The sequence below is a fragment of the Pocillopora verrucosa genome, chromosome 5 (assembly GCF_036669915.1).
Source record: "Pocillopora verrucosa isolate sample1 chromosome 5, ASM3666991v2, whole genome shotgun sequence".
NCBI lineage: Eukaryota > Metazoa > Cnidaria > Anthozoa > Scleractinia > Pocilloporidae > Pocillopora > Pocillopora verrucosa.
Window position 1 is genome coordinate 11,999,000 of NC_089316.1, and position 20,660 is coordinate 12,019,659.

The window sequence follows — 20,660 nt, forward strand, 5'->3', positions numbered from 1 at the left end:
GTGCGAGACTTGAAGTCAACTTACTTGATATGTGCGTTTTCTGTGTGTGCCAAATAGTGTGCGAGACTTGAGGCAATCTTTCTTAACATGTGAGTTTCCTGAGCGTGCCGAATAGGATGCGAGACTTGAAGTCAGTCTTATTCGACATGTACGTCTTATTTGCGTGTTGAATAGAGTGTGAGATCATTAATTAGTTTTAATGACTGGAAGGTGTGGTGCGAGTTTTTTTTTTTTTTCAAACACCGAAACCAACTCTTTTGGAAGAGCAACTCTAATAAGCTCAGATATCGGGCAAACCAACACTCTGGAGAAAGGGTTGAAGAGCGGTAGGGATATGTGTGCACCACACCGAGAAATCAAACTTTTGGTTAAACTGATAACTTTCCTTTTACAGATATATTTTCGAGGTACTCGACGAGGAAGCGATAAAGTTCCTATTCATGGAACGGGAAAGCTGTGACCAAGATATAGTTATGGGTAAAGCGCTACGCGAGGACAAGGCGTTAAACGCCGTTTATTTCGAAAAAATGGAATGAGCTGCTTCCAAAACTGAAACATCTATCTGTGGCCGTTAAAAAAGTGCGGAGTAGATTTGAATATCATTTCAAATGAAGAGATTTGTGAGACAACTCCTTGAACAATAAAATATGATAACGTCCCTGGCATGGCGATGGTAGTTCTGACGGTATGGTCGCGGTGATACCCGCAATAAAGCAAAAAGTTAATATCGGGAGATTATTGAGGAGCTTGCATGCACTCTTCTGGCATCCTGACGAGTTCCTTACTCGTTTTGACAAAAAATATCCGAAGAGGATCGCCCGCAAATAACTGACGGGATTCTCATTACATCTAAACAGCTCGAGTCAGTCCCGTAAGGGGAACGATATGAATTGCTGTTCTGTTGAAAAGTCATCAAAATCCCAACATCGTGCGGTATTAAACTAAACGAAATCGTTGGCAGAGTTCTTTTAGGTCCGCAAGTAGTTTCTTTATTAGCCATCACATTCTTCACCTGTTCAAACATTTGTCAACTTCGGAGAAATTTACTACGTTCGGATTTAAGTTGCTTGGTTTTATGCAAGTTCCTTGTCTTTACATTGTTATAGTTTTAAGTCAGAAGTGATAACTTACAAGGTACCGGGAAAACCAAGAAAAATTTAGCCGAGAGGCATTACTTCCGTTGCGTTGGGAATTTACAGTGTAAAGTGTTTTTTTCCTTTGGGCTTAAAAAGGCACGCTAGCCAGAGACATTCCTTCGGGAGAGATTCGTTCCATATTTCAATCCCTCAAGATTCCCTTTGTATTAGATGGGAATGCGATCTTTTGTGAGTGTTTTCACTCCCTTTAAGAAAGATAATGAATGTTGGACACTTTTGAAATAATGCTTACTTAAAACATCCTCACCGCAGTTGGTTTTTTTTTTTTTTTTTGACAAATGGGTGATTTGTTCAGCATTATACTTTTGAAAGAGAAAAGACATAATTTTTAGATTAAAAAAGTGGCGCCTTAAAGCAGGATATTGAGTATCAAGGCGAAATATATGTGACGTGTATCATCTCTCTGATCTTTTGTGCCCGTGGCAGTTTAATTTCAGTGCCAAAAAGAGTAGATAAATGCATCAATGAAAACAAAATAACTAAAAAGGGCGAGTTGTGGAACTATAGCGAGTAGTTACATCGTCATCAGGCAGCAATCAATCATTATCGAAATCATAGACGCCACCAATATAGAACTTTCGTGTCACTTTCGGATGCGTGAGGAGATCGCGTGACATAATAAAGGAGCTGTCTATGTTTAGCCGCAATCAAATTAAGATGGCGGCCGTCGCTATAGAGAGCTGTTTGCAATTACAACATCTGTTCAAAGACATATCTCCGATGTTTGACCGCACAGAGTCGGAAAATGTTGTGCAATCTTTGAAAAATAACTATGGAGGCAAATTCAATTCGCTAAGAAGTCACGATTTATTGCAATGTTTACAACTTCTTGCGAAGCATGGCTATGTGTCTGGAGGCAAAGTGAAACTAATCGAAGACTACGTTGCTCCGAAATCGAGCAAAGAAGAACTGATCAAAGAAGCTATAAGAAAGTTTAAAGCCTCTCGTCCAGCTGTTAAAGAGGAGGAATTTCAAGGGCGGGACGATGACATTAAGGAGATCACCGAAAAACTGGAGTTAAAAGACGTCCCAGTGTTGAACTTGTTTGGGTCTTCCGGTGTTGGAAAGACAAGACTCGCCAACGAAGTTTGCTCACAGTGGCGAGGAAATTATCGAGTCTTTGATCTTAGAGAAGTTAATAGTATGAAAGCAATGTATTACCACATCCTTAGTTCCCTTGACCTTGCTGTTCCAGTCGGTTTCGTGGACCTGAACTATGTTGCGGTAAAAAACATTCGCGATAAGGTCAAAGATTTGAAAAGTGGAGGGCATTCCGTTCTGTTCTTGCTCGATAATGTGGACCAGTTTGCCACAGGACAAGAAATGGATGGGAAGAGCCTAAAAACAGACTTTGTACAGTTCCTCGAACAACTTTTCGAACTCGATGGCAAAGGAGAAAGATGTGCATTAAAGCTGCTGCTCACATCGAGGATTGAGTTCACAAATGCCAAACTGGTGGATAACTTTAAAGTGAAGTCTCTAAAAACGTCTTCTTCAGAGAAGATTCTTTTTCCTGCGGGATCAACTGGTGTTCAAGTCCACCAGAAAGATAATCTAATCGGCATCTCCAAAGGATTCCCAATTGTTCTTAAAGGAATGGGTGCTATTTTGCGCCAGGAAAGAAAATCTGCAGATGACCTTATTGCTAGAGTTGTTGCTACTCCAGAGAAAACAAAAGTGCACGAGGATGCTGAAGAAATGTCAGTTAGTTTTGAAGAAGAAGGAGTTGATGCAGGTCAGATATCTGTAATCAGAGAAATGTTTGCTACACTTCCAAGTGACAGTTTAAAAGTGACTGCAGTTGTAATTTCCTTGTTTCATGGGCCATTCTCTGTCGCAACAGCCTCCAAGGTTCTCGGTATTGATCAATCAGAGGCTCTTGCACAGCTAGAGGGTCTTGTGGCCAGTGCAATAATTTCTGTAGTCGATAAACAAGCAAAAGAGAGGAAATATGACATTCATCCACTCTTACGAAAGTATGCTGACAGTATCAAGAGTGACAAACACTTTTTCGCAGCCTACATGGAAGCAAAGGGACGCTATTACGAACTCTTTATGTCCAGGATGAAGAAAATAGCGAAACTTATAGATCCCGAGTATGTCAAAGCATTTCATTTGTTTGACACTGACAGGGCAAATTATGAGTTTGTTCTTGAGATCTCCTTACAACCAGAATATTTCAAAGTTCCAGGTGAATTTCATGAGAATGCTTTAATTGCATCACTTTTTATGGCAATGCTGACTGAAGGCAAAATAGTTACCCTGTTTCATTCCTGGGCTGAGATGTGTGAAGATGATGGAAAATCAGGTAAGGGTCATAATGGCTCTGACTGTTCTAATGCTTGTCTGTTATATCATATTTAATTGGAAGAAATTGACTTATGATTATGTTGTCCAGGAGACATTTTATCAACAGTCATATCAGTAGCTCATCGACATGGGTAAAATTAACAATTGGAAGCTTATTTCCACTCCTAAAAGTGGAATGAAGTATTTCAGCTTTATTAATAAAGTAACAACAATTCATAATCATGTTCTGCTGACAGATATGATTCATGCTTTAACCCTTAACTCCCAAGATCTGATTGTTAATTCTCTCCTCTAGCTGCTACACATTTTTGTGTAAATTAGTTATGAGAACTTGGTTATAGATCAAGATAGCAGCTTCTACCTGATAAGTTTAAATATTCTTATTACTTGTTTGCTAAATATTGTATTATGGATATTATAGGGAGAAGTTTCATATTAATCACTTGTGGGAATTAAAGGTTAACCCTTCACACCCTAACATCAGTATGTATATTCTCCATACTTTTCTCTAAACATTTCCTGAGGTGCTGAGTAGGAGAATTTTTTTCACAATCAAGAGCTTTAGGGGATACACAAGGGTAACACTTAAGGGAAAATTAGGTGCCAGTCACTCATAGTTCTTGTGATGTTAGTTTGAAAAATTTGGTATTGGATCAACTAATAATCCCCTAATTGATATTGTTGTTTAGTCCATTGCTTGTCTCCTTGATATTGTATTGATATTATGAGGAGAAATTATGTCTTCATTACTCATGTAGGTAAAGGGTTAACTTAAAGCCTAGTCCTTCCTTTAGCCAGTAAATCCTGTTACCTCATAACTGAATAACATATTCTAGATTCAATGTTAAAAAAACTCAAAAATAAATAAAAAAAAAAAAAAACTCAGAGTAACTTAAAATGTTTAACCTTCTAAGAGAGTTGACACTAAGAGTAACATTTTACTGACTTGTATTTCTTGAACAACTTAAATGTGTATGTAATACATCTTGCAGAGTCAAAGATTAGAATGAGTGGGTAGGTTTTGTCCTTCTAATGGTACACTCATGTGCCCCATTTGAGTTAAAAATTAAAACTTTCGACTGCCATTTGAATTAAGCATTCATAGTGGTACCATGTGCTTCTTTAGGTTTTTATTAGACACAAAAAAATGTTTGTGGCAGCACTGAAATGAAGTGGTCAAACTGCTGGACTTAATGTAAAGTGATAGTATCAGGATAAAATATAATATTGCTCTCTGCTGCTTACCAGATTTGGTAATGAAATCGTTTCTAAAAAGGCAACTAGATCAATTCTTACCATCTGGGGGGATATACTTGGTATTTAATTCTTTTGTTGTAATTAGAGTATTTGTTCTCTTTTTTTTTGGTTTTCAATCATTTTTCTAATCCCAATATGAAGGTCATTAATTTTAGAACATTAATAATATGTTAATTATCAGAGCTATTTACATCACTATGTATAGTTTAGACAGAGATTAATGCCGATGACAGAATTCTTTGTTTAGAATAAGAAGTATCTAAGATGCAATTGGACTCATAAAGCAAAGGTAAACACACGAAACAAACTAAAAAAGCAAATGAAACATTAACCCTTTAACTCCCACTGATGATAAACCTGTAACTTCTCCCCATAATATCAATACATGTTCAAGCATACAGGTAATAAGGATATAAAAACTTATGAGATAGAAGTTGTTATATTGTCAGATAACAGAAAATTCTCATGACTAATTTGGAAGGAGATATCAAATTCGCAGCTAATTGGTTGGTTTTAGTTTGAATTCTCATGGCTTTCAAAGGTTTTTTTCCTTTCTTCTGACTGGCCATCGTAATTACTTTGGTTTTGGTTTTACAACACTCAATTGAAAAGCACTCTTCATTAAGACTGAATGCAATTCTCAATAAGATTTTTATGTAATAGGTTCTCTTGGTAGAACACAGTTGAAGTGCTGGGAAGCCAGGCAAGTTTTAGACATTCATGGAACAGAGAAAGCATTTGAGATACTGAAGGAAGCTTTGAGTTCAATGGAGAAAGTTGAAGATCAATCCACTGACATTTTCAAGCTCGCTAAAGCCCTTTACTTGCATACTGAAGGTGAAATTCTTTGGAGAAACATTGATTACAAGAAAGCTCTTGAAAGCTTGCAGTTGTCCTTGACATTCTCAGAGGAGCTGCTAAAAGAGCATACAGATTTGGCAAGGTGCTACAATGCTATTGGAAATTGTTACTCCCGCCTTAACAAGCCAACGGAAGCACTTGAGTTCTATGAAAAAGCCTATAATATGCAAGAGAATTTGGCTGGCTCTGAGTATCACTTTGATATGCCAATGTACAAGCACCAAATTGGCACAGCATATGAGGGTCTCCAAAAGTATGACAAGGCAGTTGAATATTACAGAGATGCATTGAGGCTTCAAGAAGAACTCAATCTTTCAGGTTTTGGGGATGAAGCGCACTTTTGCAGAGAACTTGCCAATGCCCTTATCTGGCAGAAGAAATATTCAGAAGCAGCCGAACCTGCAATGCGTGCTTACAACATTAGGAAGAATCTTCTAAAGAATCACCCACTTACGGTGTGCAGCATTTTCCAGCGAGCTAACCTTCAGGCCTACTTGCAAGATTATGAGGGAGCCTTGAAACTCTACCTTGAAGCATGGGAGATGGAGAAGTCACTTGATGTTGGGAACCATAGTGAGGTGTGGCGAAAAATTATCACTGGTGTGGAGAACATGTGTGACTATTTGAAGAACAGAGAAGAGAAACAAAAATTTCAAAAAGATGCTTTGAAGTTTTGTGAACACTTTTGGATAGAAAAGAAAAAGTCTCCAAGATTTGCTTTTAATGATTCTAACAAGGACATTATTGATGTCTTGATGGATCTTGTCAGTGATAAGAATGACAAGTATAAATTGCAAAAAGAACAGCTTTGGTTCTACGAGGGTATGTACAATGCCACCAAAGAAGAACTTCAAAAGGACTGTGACCTGGAAACTGAAAGTGATACACTTCACTACACATTGGAAGAAATGATCAAGCTTCTTAACCAAGTGATACACCTTTGTCATCAACTTAAAGATTACAAGCAGGAGGAGCAATATACAGATGCATTACAGGTATGCTGGTTTTAACTTGCATTGTTTCTTTATGATCTAGTACCTGCATACTGATTACAAGTTTATTTCTATATTTCATCCATTTCCTATCACAAAGATTACTTCCATGCATGCTCTATTGAAAAAGTCTTTAGGAGTCACTTGTAGTCTGCAACACACAGCTGCCTCATTGACAATTTATCAAGTGGTAACAGCAACAGCTAGATATGAGCTCCCCTTACATGTATGTAGATACATGTATACTAAACATTGTATAACTTTTTATTTATTTCATTATATAATGCAGTACAACCACACAAACAGATGATATTGAGACAGCACAGATAGGAGGGCCAGTTAATTCTACATAATTGAACTAAGTGGAGTGCAATTTGGTCTGAAATCATACAGCATGCATGGTTTTCAAAATTGAACGAGCAGCACACAGCACAACTTTGATTGAATTTTGGAATCACAAGATTTTAGAATGATTTCAGAACAAAATTGCACAAGACAAAGTTCAATTACCACTTTATTACATTATTTTGAATCGCAAAATTCAAGCCTTCAAAACAACTTTGTTTTTAGTCAGTGCTGATTTGTAAAAAGTTGTTGTCTCTCATATTCTTGTGATCTGATAGACCTCTTTTTTAATCAAGCCTTGAAATTTAATTGGTTGTTGTGTTTCAGTAAAGCTGTCTCATTGACTGGGAAAAAGATGCGATTTAGAGCATAAAATGGTGCAATTTGTGAATATATCACACCACTGATAGCTGCAATAAGAATGCAAATATCACAAGTGATTCCAAAATGGATGTAATCAATGTGTAAAATGTATTCATTTTGTTGTTTAATCCTATATAACAATAGCCTCTACTCTGTGCAAAAATGTGCAAGGATTCTTGTTTACAAACATTATCTGTTTTAGGATGCAAACAGTTTTGCAAGAGTGAAGCTTTTTTAATGAGGAAAACTGTGAGCTTTGATGGACAGATGATGTCTAAAGACAAGTATAAAAGCATATTTTCACACCAAATGGAAGCTATCGTGTTTATTACCCTTCAAATGTTTCTGCAATGTGCAGATAAAATGTTTGCAAACAATTTATTGTTTGCAGCCTAGGATGTTAAATTTTCAGTGTTCTAGTACAGTACCACTTTATGAACAAATAAACAATTGTCTCTTCTGTAATAATTACCTAAATACTCTCTCAGTTGTTCAATAAAATTTTAAATTAATGCTCCTAAAGTAATACACCTATAAAGTTTGAAAATTGGGAAATCAGATATTACCCATTTTCTGCTGGGTCATGTTTGATCATGTGATACAGTCAGATTAATTGTGTGAGGGCAGAAACATTTGATGGATTATTATGACTACCACAACACTAATCATGAATTTACTTTATGACTAAGCACAACATTTTGCATTTTTCAGGCTTTAAAAGATGGGAGAGTTCCAGGGGTGACAACTCACTCAAAAGGTACCAAACTTATTTATTTCCATGTTCATGTTTTTAATGATACCTACCCTTACCAAAGTAAAAGTATGGGTTTGATATGGCAAATTATGGACTATTAACCCTTTAACTCCCAAGATCTCAATAGTAATTCTCCTTACTCTCTCCCATACAGTTCTTGTGATGTCAGTTTGGAGAATTTGGTATTGGATCAACTTATAATCTCATAACTGATATTTTTCTTTACTCTCATTACTTGTCTCCTTGATATTGTATTGATATTGTAAGGAGAAATTATGTCTTGGTCACTCATGGGAGTTAAATGGTTAACATGGCCCATATATGGGTAAGATATAGGATGGTTAGACTGACATATGGGATTGATATGGTTCCCAGTTTTGTTAAGGTGCATTTATTATCTCTAGATCTTTTCTGGCTAGCATACTTAAGTATATAACCCAAATTGAAGACATGTACATGTTCTGTGTTTATTAATTTATTGCTGAGCAGAATCAGATTTATAAGATGTATGCAACTGCACTAGTCAGATACCTTTAGTTCTTCTCTTGCTTTTCAATGCTCTGTTATACTCTACAAGAAAAGAGAGAAGATTAAGTTTGACAATGTGTAAGACAATTTCCTGAACAAAGGAAGAATTTAAGAAAGTACTGTTATATATGGAGTTTTAACAGGGTTCAACTGTACACTGTACATTGTATGTAATTGTACACACCTCTGAAAAAGGGCTTTTGTCAAACACAAGAACCAATTTTCAAGAGTTTATCATGTATTTATACATAGTTATTATCATTTTTGAGTGTATCAAAAATTCCTCAGACTGAATGATCACTGGGTTGTGGCTTATTAGTTATCCTGAAACCTTATGAAGAGATTAATTTAATAATTTTTGAATTCCTCTTTAAAGAGAGTAGAGTCCATTGCAGGGTAATTGACCCCTCCCCCAATCCAATAATTTAGCAGGCTTCCCTGACAAGTAACCAGTTTCCATTTATACTCCAAAGCCACTTGATGAGCATGAAGCAACTTAGCCTAACCTAAGAACACAATAGAGAGGCTCTGATCCACCCCTACTACAGGGCCAGTTTACTTCTCTAGCACAAATAGCAAACTGAGCCTTTAATTGCAAAAGAGAGCATGATTGGTTCTTCCATTGCATTTAATTTATGTTGTATCAAACTCTATATTATGTGATTACAGGCTTTTCTATACACACAGTTAAAACTAAAATTGTCCTGACAAAATGAAAGAACAAATTTTGTCACATCTGCATGAAAAAATTTCCAAAGTCGTCAAAATTCTGTCACTGACTGATCTAATTTGCCAAAGGATTTCACCTCCAATTTTAGGATTTATCCTTGAATCATTTCTAAACACTAGAACAGACAGAGGCCTGTTTTTGAGACCACACAGCTAGTTTCTTAAACGTATATATCCTACGTAAATAGCACCCTAGACTATGACATAAAAAATATTTGATGAATACACTAAACCAATGGTCCAATAATCACGGATAAATTATGAACATGAATGAGATTCAAGATACAATCAAAACTGTCAATGGTATGGGTGGGAAGGAAGCTAAAACTTTATTCTTAAAGCTAGAAATAAAATTTTTGCTTGCTAGCTTGCCAGATTACTAATAACACATGCACAGATACCTAAGTGTAATTTATTCTAATAAAAGTAATTTCGCAATTAAAATGCATCAGCGTGGTTAATAGCCATAAGCTTTGCTCAAGTCTCATGACTTGTAAGCTGAACAAATTGCTCAGTCTTAAGGGAGGGAAAATACTGATAAGCACCCTGCCTGTACTCAGTCCAGGTCTCTCAGTTATTGATGTTTAGCTTCCCAATTAATAATGATTCATATTTTGTCAATAGTGCTTATATAAGTTTGTCCACTTTGGCCAAATTTGTCAATTCAGCACAAACCATCCACACTAATAAAATGTTGGTGATGACAGAAAATTTTTCATAATAAACAACTTTTTCACCAGTGTGGAAAGGCCCTATGTTATACAATTTTGTTGAACAGGTATTGGGAATTGAGTGGTAATAAAATGTCTGTTTTATTGTGTACTGAAAACAAATTAATACTTTAGATTTGACAGATGAAGAAGATGCAACAGTGGACACTGAAGATGGTCAAAAGACTCTGATCAAAAGGTGTATTTTGTCTGCAATGACTGAGTTGCTTGGGCAGGGTTGGAATTGCCAGGAGATGTGGTCTAATAGCAACTTCTGACAAAGTGCTCTGACCATGGAGCAACCCTCCAGACCTTTTTGTAAATTACAGTTATTCTCTTTTCTTTTCTTTTAATCTTTAGTAAATAAGGCTCATGCTTAATAAATCTAATCCTTACAATCTGATTGGCTTTCACTGGTGTGATTTACTGATGAAATGCACCATTTCTTGCTCTAAACTGTATCAATTTCTCAGACAATGAGAAAGCTTTACAGCCAATCAGATTTAACAGATTGTTTTAAGATTAATCAAATAAAATTTCAGAAAAATTAAAGACAACTTTTGCAACATTTCAAACTCCAGCTTAGTACTGGATCAATAACAAACATGTATTTGTACAGGCTTCAAAAAATATTATTTGACTTAACAATCTTAGACCGATATATTTTGTTTTGCTGTTGAAATTGAGTTTTTGCAGGAACAAACTTTAAGATGTCCATATATCAATTAAGTAAACCAAAGCAAGAATTTTAATTTCTTATTGGGAGTAGCTACTTTAAATTTTTTTACTATTTTTATTTTGTTCATACTTTAATTACTGACTGAAAAAAGAAACAGTTAGGCAAAAAGAACAGTTACCAGTAGTTTATGTTTACCTGAATAACTTTTCAAACTGCAAGTAATTGCAACTTGCATTTCAAAAACCCTTGTCATTGCTTACTCCACTTGGGAAAAATTCTCTCGCCCTTGATTGATATTCTTTTGTATTTCAGAGGAAAAATTGGAGGTAAGGAAGACACATGGCACCTGAGGAAAGCTGGTGCCTCCATCAAACTTTGCAGTGGAGCTGTCCAACAACCTGTGCCATTTACATGTAGATGCCGATTGTGGAACCCCAGGAACCTCTCCCCACCCATTGCCAGTGATGAGATATTGGTTAGCAGTGTTATTGAACTATCTCATGATGGCCCATCAAATCTGGAGTACAGGGAAAATTTTGAAGAAATCAGTTTTAATGTAGCTTTGTTGCACAGTGCCCCATATTTGGAGGGGTATGAGGTGGTTATCAAGCAACTGACTGACCAAGAGAACAATGAATGGAAGGAATTGAAGACAGAGAATACATGGCATGGATCAGGTACTGTAATGTTGTTATGAAATGTAAGTGTGAACGAATTAATGAATGATGTTCTCAGGCTCCCTTCTTCACTGGCATCAATGTCAGTATCTGAGCAATTGTGCACCTCCCCCTCTCCTAGCCCAAAATTAATCCCAACTTGTAACCCAAACTTATTAGCTGACTGTTGTTGGCTTAGGAGAGGAGGAGTAGGTGTGCACTGACTCAGATACTATAAGCACTGATCCTTACAATGCATGACCTTCGTACTGCACTAACAATATCAAAATACGCTTCTTGACACTTCATGTCCAGATCCAATGGTTTTTACAACATTTTATTTTGGTTTTCCGTGTAGTTGCAGCTAAGCAGCTAGTACATGTAATTATTGCATAAATGTTACCAGATTCCAAAGTGCATTTTAATCACTAAAATATAAATTTTACCTAATCACCATGTTGTTGCAAACTTTATTCTTTGAAGCATAACTATTATAATGGCATCTGTTGGTGGCAACTTTATTGTATGAAGACTTCAAAACACAATTGAAGGAAGCAAATTCAACCATTATTTTTATTCTCATGCAGAAACTTCAACAGTTCCCAGGTGGCTTTTCCCATTTGCACAAGCTGTTTGTGCAAAATCAGGAGTTTCTTCATTTGCTGCAATCTGGCGTCCTAAGTCTTTCATTTTTTCAAGAGGTACTGCAATAGGTCCAGAACTGACCTGTATTGTGCCTGACTTTCCTGATGTCAGTGTTCAAATTCCTCAGAGCTGTGTTCCTGTTGATCAAGATTTCTGTGTGACAATCAAGGTATGTGGAACTGTATAGTTATATACATGTATGAGTTCAAGTTTTTTTATTTTCCAGTTTTAGTGTTATAAGTGTTATGAGATTGGCGTGAAGGGATTGTCAAAAACACAAAGATAAAGCAAAGGTGTTATAAGAGTACACCCTGTGGCCTCAGTTACTCACAGTACACCTCTTTAACTTAGTGGCAACATTGATGGAAAGAGAAATATTAAAAAATTGTAAGCTTGATTACAGGACAGTTGTTCATGTGCTTAAGTTACATTTGTGAGAAGATACAAGTAGTATTGTTCTATTAAACCGTTTTGGTAACTTTGCAACAATTGTGGTTCTACTGTCCCTGAATGTACTCATGGATCCTGGAAATACCCTTTTTAAAAACCAGATTTTCGAGACCTAACTTTAAGCAACAAACAGAACATTTGTTTTTGTTTTGCTTCAATGTAAATTTCAAATTGAAATCGTTCCTGTCAGGTAATTTGGTTTTGTGGTTTGTATTGGTTAGCAGTTAATGCAATTAGTGAAAGAAGATGAGCATGATATTATGATGAACTAGCAAAACCGAGGTGTGACTTATCTGCCAAAGCTGAAGATAACACAGACATAAAGTTTGATAATTTATAATATCATGCAAAATCCAAATTAAATTATTTTTTTATTATAAATCTTTTAAACAAACTGCAAAAGAAGACACCTCTTTCTAAATTTGCAAAAGTTTAAGAACAGTGCACAGACAGAGGGCTTAGAGGTTGAACTCGAACTGGGAGTAACTTGTTTTGCTTTTGATCTCAAGGTACAAGAATTTCCAAGCAGTGAGCTAAAAGGAGAGGGAGGACTTGTCGGTCCAGTTCTTTACATTTCAGGCTCTCAAAATGTGACTCTCATCGCGCCTGTAACAATCAGGATTCCTCTCACCCTCCGTAAAGGAAAACAAGAGTTGGCAGAGTTATGTCCTGGTGAACTGAGGATATTCCCAGGTAAAAATATAAGGTGGGATCCCGCCAATCCCACCTGGGATCCCAGGTGTGTCCCGGGTGGGATCCCGCCTTTTTCAGGTGGGATCCCGGGTGGGATTATGGAACATCCCGCATGGGATCCCACCTGGGATTATGGAACATCCCACCTGGGATTATGGAACATCCCGCATGGGATCCCACCTGGGATTATGGAACATCCCGCATGGGATCCCACCTGGGATTATGGAACATCCCGCATGGGATCCCAGATGGGATTATGGAACATCCCGCATGGGATCCCACCTGGGATTATGGAACATCCTGCATGGGATCCCACCTGGGATTATGGAACATCCCCCATGGGATCCCACATGGGATCCCGCCAATTGAAGTTGGGATCCTGCCTTAAATTCCTAATAGCATCCCACCTGGGAAAGCACATCCTGGGCAGGATTAAACCTAGAATCCCACCAATCCCTCTTGGGATCCTGCCTCAAATTTCAGATAGTTTCCCACCTGGGAAATCATATCCCAGGCGGGATTGCATCTGGGATCCTGCCAATCCCAGTTTAGACCCTGCATAAAATTACAGATGGCTTCATACTTTCAGAAAAATCCTTTGAGGGATCCTGTTTATCACTGGAGACCACAGATTTATAAAATGTACCAGATAGGATATCCTATCAATTCCTTTTGTAACCTAATCCATAAAATTAAGAGGATAAATATTTTCTAGGTGAGCTATAGACCCCATCAATCCACTGAGGGTCCAAAACTTTCCAACTAGCTATAGAACATACTGACACCTCCAATGGGATCCCATTGTCTTACCAAGCTGTTGATCATAAATGATTCAAACAGTACATGAATACACAGACTATATGTGATAAAGATCTCATAATTTATTTGCAATGAACCAGCATGTGTTTGATATGTTTCATTAACAAATTTCTTAACCGAACATTGTTAAATAATAACAGCACAACTCAGCATATTACTTTTTCTTCATCATTTAAGCAGACCATCTACAGTGTAATAAGGCTCCAAGTTTAAAAAATTGGCTGATGTGTATCAAAGAATAGAAGAAAGACAAAACCTCAATAATTCATGTTATCAAAATTTTGACAAAGGTACTGATTGAAAGTCTGCTCTCTCTTCAGTCGAATTGTTCAAAGCAAAGCAAGGTCAGAATGTTCCCAAATGTGACTAAAGTAATCTTGAAACCTTACTCATAGATTCATTTCATTGTAAAGTGTAAGCTTAGGAAACTGCAGCATGCAAGTGACCAATTCGATTCTCAGAATTATTTGAGTTTCAGTTGCGCTGAGCGTTAGGTAAGCTTAATCCAAGCCGTTATTTCTATTCTTTGATAAGATTTTGATCACGTAACGAATATGGCAATTTGTACTCACCACAAACTTCTAAATATCCTAGCTTTAAATGGCCACTCGATCGTTGTTTGAACCAGTCGATATGTCAACTGTTAATTGTCCCTTCTTTTAATTCCACGGCGCCAACGACTTTCTTTTCATTTAAAACACTCACGCTGTTCTCGTTTTTCCATTGAACCACAATAAAACTCATCTTTAGAAGTGTTATATTACGCAAAACAATTGAGAAAAGAAACAACTTCAAGCAAGAGCGGTTAACCGATGAAAAGTACATTCAAAGACGAGCGCCAAATTGAGTTTTCTTTGTTTCCGATCACGGGCATGATCACGTGGACCTTTTAGCAAAGAGAATCCGCTGGCTTGACCCATTGCAGTCTCAAGAGAAGCGCGCAACATCTGACCGGTTCTCCTCTCATGTTTTGATGATGACATAAATAATGATGTGAATTCACTCTATGTAGAAATAATCGACAAGAATCAAACAAGAATGCACGATTTGTGGCCGAAAGTTTTCGAGGAAAGAAAGACTCGAAACCCACTTGAGTTATGTTCACGGCGAAGGTGAGAAACAACACAAGCCAATCACATTAGGAAGTATAAGAGATACCTAGATGATCCCAGTGTACCAGTACCCAAATCAACAAGGCTTGACCACAACAAGCGTTCAGCAACACGTTCCAACACAGCTAGCCATCTCGATTCCTCAGTCGGTCTTTCCACTGAACTAGCAGTGGTGCCAACAGAGTCAAGTGCGTCTCATAACGGAGAAAACATTTGCACGAGAGACAGAAGCAACTACATGCGATTACAGAGGTGCATTGGAATTCTCGTCTGCAAATGGTTTTGCACAGTCCGAAGCGTTCCCGAGCTTGGAAAGGGGTGGAGAGGACGAAGATACAAGGTTGTCATTTTATACTACAAGTAAAATTTTATACCAGACCTACAAGGTATAGAAAAATTTTGTTGATCGCTGACTCAGAGAAGAACAACAAGTAAACTTTAGAGCTGTTATTATTGAACTGTGACTTGTACTTTTCATTTGTATGTAAAGAAGGAATTGTATTTTGCACCAAAAATATAAAGAAGTAATATTTTTTAGGAGGTCCAGTGATTGGGACATTTAAGAAATTAAGTAATGAAAAGAAACTCGGTTTGTACTTCTCACTACTAACAAGGCTTGTTTTAAAAATATTTTCAGATCAGAGTTTCAAATAAAGCAAATTGAAGAAGTCATTTAAAAGGTGTATTTTCTCGAAGGGAACAGTGACCACCTCTGTCTTGTCCACATGCCAAATATTTGCGGAGTGTGTGGATGATCCATAAGTATTGGAACTCTCACAAAAATGTTTCGTAAGAATAAAAACAGCAAAACAATATTTTCATGGGTGGGATAAAGAATCCCAGGTGGGATATGTAAATCCCGACCAGGATCCCGGGTAGAATGCATAAGTCCCACCTAAGATCCCGGGTGGGATGCAGGAATCCCGCATTAAATGCGGGATCCCAGGTGGGATCAAATTTTCATCCCAGGTGGGAAAGGTGGGATCCCACCACCTAGGGCGGGATCCCGCCATTCCCACCTGGGATCCTGGGTGGGATTGCCAGGATCCCGCCTATATCCCGCCTGACATTTTACCTGGGATTACACTGTGAATCACTAGTTGAACCACATGACTGGAAAGACATCACAGGTCAATTAGATGAACCTGCACGTCTTGTAGATGGGAAAGTGCAATTCAAAGTTAGGCATTTCTCTGGGTAAGTATTTCTTGTCGGCTTTAATTGGAAAATAGTACGCAAGACGTAGATGAGATTTAACAGTATTTCAGTGTACAGTCATACACGCATGTATTTCTTTTAATTAAACATAGATTCAAAAATTGAAATGATCACTTGCATACGTAGACTCAAGGTTACTGTGCAATGGCTGTTAGTCATTTCCGTTGGGTTGCTTAAGGTGTATTTGGTTTTTCCTTATATTTGATAGATTCCGTCCAATCAAGTTGATCAGATCACTTTTACAATCTGCTTCGGGCCTCACTGAGTTTATAGGAAAACTTCCCAGTAGATCTAGGCCTCACCTTGCCCAATTTTCTACGTGCTTGTGTAAGACCTCTGTTCCCGGACATTTTGGACTCAAACTTTTCTGCTATCCTCCAAGCCTGCAATATGATGTGAACCGGCGAATATCAGAGTGTGTCGTGCCATACAAAGGCGAAGGCAGCTCTCGTAAACCAGTTTGTGAAGAGGAGAAAATTTTGGTGTCTCTTTCTCAGGCAATCATACCCCAAGGCACAGACGAGAAAAACGCCTTACAATTTGTGAGGTATAATATCGTATAGTTTATTTTTGGCCCATCAAGTACATAGGATTTAGTTGAACACTTCTAGATACAGTCATGGTAGTTTTACATAGAAATAATTTATTCATTCCATTGTAAAATTGAACATTGTTCGATTGTCAGTTGACCAATTTTCGCCACTGCTTTTCTAGGTTTTTTATTAATCAATTGGACTATGGAGGTATACAAGTTGGTTTTTTTCGGGCGTGATTATCTTCAAATGCTCGTTTTTAAAGATTCAGTAGGGCTCTCGTTAAATGTGCTGTCATTTTGGATTTTGAGAAAAGATTTCAAAGCATGTGCTTTTCTGAACGAAGACTCGGCTGGTGTAGTGTACGTTGAATTTGTCTCATTTAAATTCATTTCGTTTTGAACAGATTCCACGAGGACAAAGTTTTTGACACAGGTGGTGAAGTTTGCTTAGGAAGTGAGAGTGTTCCAGGAGTGAAGTTTTTCGACCAAAGTCGTGAACTTTTGTGCAACGTGACCATAGTATTAGCATCTCAAGTAGGTGACATTTTTCGGTTTATGGATTTGTCAATCAAATGTACTTTTAGCCCAGAGCTAATATACTACTGATGCCAACCTTACTGTCGTAGATGTAGCCCATGATGATAGCATTACACGTCAGCTTATTAACAAGATTTTTAAATTGTTACCTGTGAGGTTCTCAAGCTAGGTGTTTTTTCCCTCTTGCAGGCATCTCATCCATCTGGGGTCGTCCTTCCCTTGTCAGAAATTCAAAGAGCTCAGGTTTGTTACTTGTTTATTCATTGAATAAATATGGTTGTTTTTTTATTCATCCCCTCCTTCCTTAAATTCTTACCTCTTTTATCCCTTTGGTTGGTCTTTCAGTCTTATGACTAGCTATTTCGTTCTATTTTCAACCAAGGCTATTGAATTGTAACCGTTTTGGTATTGTGGCACCTTTCTTTTTATAAAAGCAGTCCTTCATGGAAAATTCGGAGTCAAAGTCTAACCGTTGTCTGTTGCGGTTTTGCAGGAAATGCCTCGGTCAAATCGAAACATTCAATCCTCAGTGGACGTAGATTCACTACATGAGCACGGCAAGAAATTACATGTCACTCTTCTAGCAACTGAATGGTGTTCGGCAAAGGGTGGTTTGTCCACCATAAACAGAGTGCTCGCCAAACAGTTTTCATTAAATCCCAATGTAAAAGTCACTTTGTTTGCTCCTCCATTTGAATGTGATTGTAAGGAAAAAGACAAAGCAGAAGCTTTTAAATGTGATATTAATATTAAGGAAGCAGATGGAAGAATGTCAAACTCCACAAACCCCCTCGAGTGGTTGGCGTTTCCCCCGGAGAAACTCCACATAGACGTGGTTATCGGTCATAGTTGGAAGCTTGGGTGGCAGGCAGAGGAAATCAGGAGAAGCCACTCCTGTAAGTGGGTACAGATGGTCCACACATGTCCTGAAGAACTTGCCATGCACAAAATCGGCGACAAACCTCTCTCCAGAGGTGAAGAGAAGCATGTGTCGGAAGTTTCCCTGTGTGAAAAGGCCGACCTTGTTGTTACCATAGGACCCAAATTACAGGAAGCTATTGCTAAGTCCCTCCGACCTTGCAAAGAAGAAAAAACTGTATTGTCAATAACACCAGGTGTCTTTTCTGAATTTAAGAGTGCGAAAACCTCTGTGGCTGACTTGGAGAATTTTTACATTTTAGTTTTTGGCCGTTGTGATCCAAAGGATTTGCCCATAAAGGGCTATGATATTGCGGCAAAGGCCGTGGCTACTTTGCGTCATAGATCATATCACCTTACCATCATTGGTGCAAACACTGACAATCAAAAAGAGCTTGTTGATATTTTAGTCAGTTTTGGTATACCACATTGTCAGTTAACTGTAAGAAAGTTTTGTAAAGATCGGGAATTTTTAATCAAATCGTTGCTGGAGTTTGATCTCGTCCTCATGCCATCAAGAACAGAAGGGTTTGGTTTAACTGCCCTTGAGGCATTATCTGCCGGTATTCCCACTCTTGTGAGTGGAAACTCAGGATTTGCTGAAGCACTGAAGAAAGTGAAATTTGGTGAATTGTATATTATAGAAGACTTTAAGGATGTTAATGAATGGGCAAAAAAAATCGAAGCCATTCAACAGAAAGAACGGCGATTGAGACTTGAAGAGATTCGCCAACTACGGACATTCTATGAAGAGAAGTACAGCTAGGAGAGTCAGTGTCAAGACCTTGTGGCGACAATGACAAACATGGTTTATGGTATGATCTAGTTTGTTTTTTAATCTGTTTGATCGGCAGGAAGGATTTATGCAACTCAAAACGAATCAGATTTTTCAGTCTGATTCTTTCATACAGTTGTTTTTGTGATGCAAGGGAGTAACAATAGTGATTGAGATTTGATTTACTTGAGAATTTTGGAAGGACCCGGGTCAAATCAGTTTGAGTGGCGGCCTTTCAAGAGCCCTCTACCTGAAGTGAAAAAGCCAATTTCAATTCCAGCCATGATTACATGAAATTCTCCACCGTTTTTCACATTAATCATTTCATGTTGTCTTTTGCCGTCGTAATTTCTTTTAAGTCCTCGAACCTGCACTTGCCAGTCCATCTCCATTGTTTTCTTCCACTGGACTAGAATAACCTCAGTCATATTGATTGTTTCTCCTTGTTGTCTAGCTGAACCCTTACGTCCAAAACTGGAAGAAGTGAAGACGAACACCAGATTGAATGCACTCATTGTGGTAGCCGTGGTTGTAGGCCTTCTAGCCGCTTTCATTTCTCTCCTACTCCACAGAGGGTGGATTGCTGTGTTGGATTAATGTAACGTTTCCAGTTTCAGATAACGTTATAATGGACATAAAGTGCCTTGAACATTTTGGTAATGAAGATATAATAAGCCAATTTCCAAGAGCGGAAACGAATGGAACACGTTTAACTTTAAGTTTTTTGGAAAAGATTTTCTTTTTACTAGATTGAGAGTTTGAGCAACGCTTCGTTGGGAATTAGTTGCATAGATTTTGGTAATTATTTTTCCTAACGAGAACTAATAAGCTGGGGATGCCGTGAAAGAAACATAACTAATGAAACTCCCTGAAATAGCGGACAAGAGGTCCACAACATGACCTACGGTGGCGTAAAACGTATTTTAAATGATGCTCCTGGAAATTTTCATAGTTCGTCCGTCATCGAAAATTACGTGGGATGTCTCTGCTAGACCACGTTAAAAATTTGAGTGTTGTCGTAATCAGTAACGTGCTTGTGCTTCTCACTGAAGTTTGACTTCAGTCAGTGAGAAGCGCAAAAGAAGCCTGTTGGGTGACTGCACATAATATCCTGTGTTGCTCATTTTGTTGTTGTTGTTTTTATTCTTCGATTTCATTCCTGTACTCTAAGGAGACAGCAGTAAATTTAACAAAATTTAGCAAAACTCTTGCATTGAACAAGAAGTGAACGAGGGAAACAACTAGTAAGGCATAGTTGTTCTGAATCGTGACAAGATCATCAAATAACATTTTTTTTCATCCAACCGTTACCCTATCCGTCCAGGTTTATATCAGTTTTGGGGCATTCATACAGTATCCTGCCAAAAAAATGTTACTCTATTAGGCAATATAGTGACAACACAGCTGATTGGAATAAAATCTCTCTTAAACCGACAGAAATTAAGAATTTTTCATCCGAATATTTCGATTATAAGTAATATTTACGGCAACATGTTTCAAAAATCGAGCTTTGATAAGCATAAAAATTTTACAGGTTTTAGAATTTGTTGACTATGTAAACTGCGCTTTACTTACCAAAATGAGTTTCTCAGAAACTAGTTTTGAAGTCAAGAGAAG

At 37.7% G+C, this 20,660-nt stretch overlaps 1 protein-coding gene across 1 annotated transcript; it reads left to right on the forward strand.

The window, feature by feature from the left end:
• The first annotated feature begins 1,814 nt into the window (after positions 1-1,814).
• On the forward strand, positions 1,815-20,660 carry LOC131799971 (uncharacterized). Its single transcript, XM_066166372.1, has 13 exons — positions 1,815-3,465; positions 5,388-6,580; positions 7,997-8,042; positions 10,142-10,205; positions 10,998-11,362; positions 11,929-12,155; positions 12,946-13,686; positions 16,058-16,257; positions 16,487-16,825; positions 17,218-17,347; positions 17,540-17,593; positions 17,844-19,083; positions 19,498-20,660. The coding sequence occupies exons 1-12, from the start codon at positions 1,815-1,817 to the stop codon at positions 19,032-19,034; spliced, it is 6,201 nt and encodes a 2,066-aa protein (XP_066022469.1). The 3' UTR covers positions 19,035-19,083; positions 19,498-20,660.